The sequence below is a fragment of the Phoenix dactylifera genome, unplaced genomic scaffold (genome assembly GCF_009389715.1).
Source record: "Phoenix dactylifera cultivar Barhee BC4 unplaced genomic scaffold, palm_55x_up_171113_PBpolish2nd_filt_p 000257F, whole genome shotgun sequence".
NCBI classification, from domain to species: Eukaryota; Viridiplantae; Streptophyta; class Magnoliopsida; order Arecales; family Arecaceae; genus Phoenix; species Phoenix dactylifera.
The window spans coordinates 33,255-39,553 of record NW_024067750.1 but is presented as its reverse complement, the minus strand read 5'-3'; the positions used below and the strand labels follow the sequence as shown (position 1 = coordinate 39,553).

The 6,299-nt window shown below is 44.3% G+C and overlaps 1 protein-coding gene across 1 annotated transcript; it reads left to right on the top strand.

Annotated features, from left to right (window-relative positions):
* The first annotated feature begins 3,840 nt into the window (after positions 1–3,840).
* On the top strand, positions 3,841–6,062 carry LOC103697408 (UDP-glycosyltransferase 88F3-like). Its single transcript, XM_008779260.4, has one exon. It carries the CDS (start codon positions 4,500–4,502, stop codon positions 5,922–5,924), a length of 1,425 nt encoding a protein of 474 aa, XP_008777482.2. The 5' UTR covers positions 3,841–4,499; the 3' UTR covers positions 5,925–6,062.
* Positions 6,063–6,299: the final 237 nt, after the last annotated feature.

Below are 6,299 nucleotides of genomic sequence, written 5' to 3'. Positions count from 1 at the left end.
GTCTTACACACTCTAATTTTTCTAAATCCACTTGAATAGACGTAGACATGGCCTTTTAAGTCAAACATATCTATAAGGAGGCCTAGACTATATGGCTATGGCAAATTATTTTAGAAGAGAAAGAAAGCCAGATATTTATCCTAAGCCGAGAAATTTCTACAAATCCGGACAACATATGCTCTGACTTTGAGGCTCATGTTGTGGGCCAAAACGGCGCGGACCGAAGTTAGTCTGTTTCTACTGTCCTCTTGATTCGTCATCGCTTACGTTGCCCCTGTCATTAAAGAAATCGAAGCTTATTATCCACACTTTCGCTCTTTTCATGCCAAAGACATATATACTTATGTCAAAGCAAAAAAAAAAAAAACATATATACTTATTATACTGAGGCCGCCCAATGCATTCGAAGGCTAAGACGAACCTACTAAAAGAGACCTTTCTTAAAATAATAATAATAATAAATTTTTAATAAGTGTAAAATACTTTAAAAATTTATTTAAAAATAATCCGTCTAGCTTTTTGAGATGCAAAATTATCAATCAAACTTTTGTACTCAAGATTTATTAAAATACTATTTTCAATCGATAATATAGCTAACCATTTAATCTTTCTTAAGACATAGTTGACCGCAAATAAAATTTCACTAGCAATCTCATTTTTTAACTCTATTTCGGGTGCCTGTTCTGTTGCTAATTCTTGAGTCGAATTTGATGTGATGTTATGTTTGTTTGTAACAACAAATTTATCTAGAGGTCCTTTTTGAGATTGAATGAGTTTATCAATTTTTCTTTTTTTTTTTTTAGTTTTTCATGCCCACAGTCATATTTTCTATTAGACATTTTAATCTATAAATAATATTATCAAACTAAGCAATTAAAAAAATACCACAAACAAAGTTAAAAATGATAAAACTTAAATGTGTTAAGAAAAACAAACTCGGGTCCCGACAAGTAGTGCATGCCGAACTTAATTGTGTCGAGAAGAGGCGGAATAGTGCCGAACTCGACGGCGAGAAGAGGCCGAATAGTGCCGAACCGCTGAAGTCACAACCAATCTACAATTGGACCAAAAAATAACCAATTTTAGTGTCTCTTACTTGACTAAATAAAAATTAATTGGACCAAAAATTAATTAATAAACTAGCTCACTGCCTGCCTGGGATCAGTGGCCAGTAGGAACTGGGAGTCTGGGAACTGGGAACTTGGAAAGTGGGATGTCGGATGCTAACGCAGGAGTGGAGGACCTCGAGGAGGCTGGAGCGGCGGAGGAGCTAAGGAGAGGACGGGAGGCCTCGGTCGCCTAAGGCTCGAGCCGTGGGCCTGTGGCCGTGGGTGGGGGCCTTCCCTGGGCCAGGAGGAGGTCGGAGGAGCCAAGGACGGCAAGGAGTGCTGGAGAGGATGGGAGGACTCGGTCGCTGCGGAGCCCGGAGGTCGGAGGAGCCGAGGACGGCAAGGAGAGCTGGAGAGGACGGGAGGACCGGAGCGGCGGAGCTGAGGAGTGAGGAGGCCAGAGCTCGGAGCCGAGGAGGAGCACGGTGGACCGTGGACTTTAGAGCGGTCCGAGCGGAGCCGAGGAGGCCGGAGGCTCGGAGCTCGGAGGTTGGAGCCTTGGAGGACGGGAGGAGCCGAGGACGGCGACATCGACGAGGAGAGCTGGAGAGGACTGAGAGCCAAGCTTAAAACCGATTCTTTTGCGCTTTGCAAGCCGAGCTGCCGAGTCTGCCGAGAACCGGAGAAGGTTCAGCATTAAAAAGAAAGCACCGGCAAGCCGCAAGCGGCAGAGAAGGAGGGAGCCGGGGAGTAAATGCCTGTTGGCCGTTGCTTGTCGACGTTGTCGTAGCCGGTAGCCGTTGCCCAGGGCCTACGCCGCTACGCGCCTAGCCTCAGTAGCCTGTGACCCTGTCTGTCGTCGGGGAGACGATGAAGGGCCGAAGGGGATGCACTGTAGCGGCGTACGGGTGTAGCCCGGTAGCCGTCGCCCAGTCCCCGTCTGCCAGACGCTAGTGCCCACTGCCCAGCTATCCTTTCACATTTGTCGCCCACTCCCCGTCTACCATTAATTAAGCAAAAAAAAAAAAAAAAACCGAGCCGTGGGTGGGGGCCTTAGGGGACCGCTTCGGTCGCCTCGAGCCGGCACTGTTATTATATTTCTAAGCTTAATTTACTCTGTCCGCTTCATTTGGTGGTTGCGCCAATTAGCCAGTGACTTGAACCTTTCGTGGGTTTGGTTAACGATCCAAGTTTACTAGTTTTGCTTTCTTAATCGTACAATAAATAATTGGTGTAACGAGAAACTACAGGTCCTCCATTTCACAAAAGGTATTCCACAACTCCATGGTGGTAATGATGCTTATAATACGCCTTGCTTGTAATACGACCTTTTGGAGAAAAGCATTTTCCCTATTTATTTTTCTTTTTTAATTCTATGATGGGCTATATTTCCAATCCACTACTCTATACCCACCATGTCCCACTCAAGAAAGGGCCCAAAGTTTAGATAGATCGAGAGTTACGTTCATAACAGTAGGGCTCAGCACAATTAAGGGTCGAAGGAAGGATCGGCGACATTTGACATCAACTAAGGTTTCGTACAAATTAATGATATATCTCTTTTTATTACAAAACCCTTTCGCTCCATGAAAAAAAAATATAACATTATCTACATGGTTGCATGTTAGTTCTCAATTTATTTTAAAATGCATCTCCATCAAACAACAACTATTTATGAATTCCGTTCTATTTTTTTCATTAAAGTAATACTAATGCAAGAAGTCTTTGAATTAGATTTATATTACATTGTTACTTTTGCTAAGTTGATGACTTCTAAGAAATTTCCCAATGACCAAGTGTAAACTATACAAATGAGCCAAGTTTAAAAAATAATAGTAAATAAATACTAATTAAATTCAAGGACCTCAAAACACAATATTAGTCGGATTTAAGAATTAAAAAGAATGTGCAAATAGATTTTGTTTGATAGGGAACTGTGCTAAGATAAATTAAGAATTAATATATGACCTACAAAATAATTTTTTACTTATAATCATGGAGCCATAGAAAATTTTTTCATGTTAGTAGTTGACCTATCACAATAGTTTTTGTCTAAAAAAAGCTACCCTGTAAGCCCATTTACCATCATAGTAATTTTTAATAAAAAAATAGACATCTTGTTATCCCAATTATCGTACTTATTAAACTCGGAAAAAGTGACCAACCTAGACTTGGTCACCACATCATTCATACAACTACCCGTTCAACTGGTTTGACAGGATTATTTTTAAAACGTTATGTAATAAATTGGAATTATATATATTATAAAAAAATTGCATGAGTATTGACAGATTCATGTTTAACTTCTTGATATCTTTAATTATTTTATCTGGTGAAGTTTGAAAATTTCAAATGAATAAAATAAAGTACATTTCTTTTTATTTTATTGTGAGAAAAGGATAGACTGCTTTTTTTTTTCTTTTTTGAGAACCAATTCTTGGAATACAGTAACTTGCTTAAAAAGAACATTTAGATAAAATATATTTTATTTGATTTAACATGTTTTTGTATTTCTAGTAATGTTATATTGGTATAATGGTTAAGGAATTTAAGTTTCAAATCCGTTTAAAATCTAAATTTCTATTTTTATTTTATTTTCTATGAAAAAAAGAATATAAATCTCGTAAGCCTGCAATTCCATAACCGAACCTGCATTGTCTTCCAAGAGAAGAGAGAGGATAGATGGAGAAGAAAATATTAATGGGTCCCACATGTCCATAACTAGAGGAGCTTGACTTTTGCATCATATAATATGGTACCATTGGGGATAGCTGCCACGTCATCTATCATGGAAACGGCAAGCTCTCACTTATTTATGGAATACGACAAAGCATCGATAACGCAATAATACACAGTACGCTATGATGATCAAAATGCGCCATCCAGCTGCAAGATAGATGTTATAGCATCTATCCATAATGGTACTGTAGTTTGTCTGTTTATGGTGTAAAAATCGCACCCTAGTTGGAATTGTTTTCAATAGAAGAGAGGGGATAGATGGGGAAGAATCAAAACGCAATGATAAGGGACATTACAAGGGTTAGACATTATTCCTTTTTTTTCTAAATTGCTGCTTTAAATAAACTTATTTATTTATTCAATTGCAAAAATAGTTATTGTAATAATAGGCTTACCTAACGGAGAGGTAAAATAATCTAATTCTTTAAATCAAGATTAAGAGCAAGTATAATTCAGCAATAGAGTGAAATAATTAATGAGATGAGGATAAAATACTTTACGGACATACGATAACCTAATAAATAATACACCTTTGAACGGAGATCAGACATGATTAATTAACAAATTGTCTGAAGTGTTCAGAAGGCTTTCAGCTCAAGGAAGCAGAACGCCTCTTTAAAATACCTTCTCCACCTCTCGCTTATCTTTCTCACAGAGCCCTGTCAGCCACTAATTCCGGCAGTTCGGAGGCCAAAAAAAAGCTAGCTAGCGATGAAGGAAAGGGTGGTGCTCTACCCGGCGGTGGGCATGGGCCACCTGGTGCCCATGGTGGAGCTGGCCAAGCTATTCCTCCGCGACGGCATGGCCGTCACCGTCCTCGTCATCAACACCCCATTCAAGCAAGGCTCCGACGACTCATTCATCGCCGCCGCCGCCTCCGCTCACCCCTCCCTCTCCTTCCACCACCTCCCTCCCGTCTCCCTACCCCCCAACCCCCCCACCGACCCTGTGGTCCTCATGTTCGACATGCTCCGCCAGGCCACGACCCACCTCCGCCCCGTACTCACCTCCCTGTCCGAGACCTCCGCCGTCCGCGCCCTCGTCGTCGACTTCTTCTGCACCGAGGCCCTGGACGTCGCCGCCGAGGTAGGTCTCCCCTCCTATATCTTCTTCTCCACCGGCGCCTCCAACCTCGCCGCCTTCCTCTACCTTCCACTCCTCCACTCCGCCACTCCCGGCAACATAAAAGATCTCGGCAACGCCCCGATCAACTTCCCCGGCCTCTGGCCGATTCCGGCGTCCGATTTGCCGGCTCAACTCCAAGACCGGAACGAAGAGTCCTACAAACGTCTCCTCTTCCACTTCGAGCGCTTACCGAGATTCGACGGCATCCTGATCAACACCTTCGAGTCGTTGGAGCCGCGGGCGGTGACGGCTCTCCGAGACGGCGTCTGCCTTCCTGGCCGTCCGATGCCTCCCACCTACTGCATCGGGCCGTTGATTGCCGAAAGGAAACCATCAGAAAAGCACGAGTGCATCAAGTGGCTGGACTCGCAGCCGAAGGCGAGCGTGGTGTTCTTGTGCTTCGGGAGCATGGGTTCCTTTGCCGCGGAGCAGCTCAATGAAATGGCCACCGGATTAGAGAGAAGCGGACACAGGTTTCTGTGGGTGGTGCGGGCCCCACGGAACGGAGACCAGGCGGCCAAGTTTCCCGGGCCACGGCTTGAACCGGATCTGGAGGCGATTTTGCCCGTGGGGTTTCTGGAACGGACCAAGGACAGGGGTCTGGTGGTGAAGTCGTGGGCCCCGCAGGTCGAAGTGCTGGCCTACGAGGCGGTGGGGGCGTTCTTGACCCACTGCGGGTGGAACTCGACGCTGGAGGGGGTGTGCGCCGGGGTGCCGTTGATTGGGTGGCCTCTGTACGCGGAGCAGAGGATGAATAAAGTGACGCTGGTGCAGGATATTGGTCTGGCGGTTGCGGTGGAGGGATACGATAAAGAGTTGGTCAGAGCGGAGGAGGTGGAGGCGAAGGTGAGGTGGGTGATGGAGTCGGAGGGAGGGAGCGAGTTGAGGAAGCGAGCGGCGGCGATGGCAGAGAAGGCCAAGGAGGCGTGGAAGGATGGAGGGTCGTCCGAGGCGGCGTGGGTGGAGCTGGCGAAGGTTATCAAGGACGGTGGCAGCGAAGTACGTGGATAACTGGATTTTTTGTGCTTATTATTCAAACAGTGTTTTTGCTTGTCCAGTTGTATCCACTGACCTCGTGGAGTTCGTCATCGCTTACGTTGCCCCTGTCAGTAAAATAATAAATAGAGATATTTTTTCTCCACACTTTCACTCTTTTCAAGGCAGCGGCATATATATTTATTATATTTTTAAGCTTAATTTAGTCTGACCGCTTCATTTGGTGGTTGCGCCAATGAGCCAGTGACTTAACTTTTCTTCTCTTTTTTTTCTTTTTTTTTTTTTTTTTTTTTTTTGGGGTGCGTCCGCGGCTTATGCTGCTCTAACATGAGCACGACCCGCTACATGAGAAGCAATAAGTCTAAACAAAGTAAAAAAAATAGGGACGGT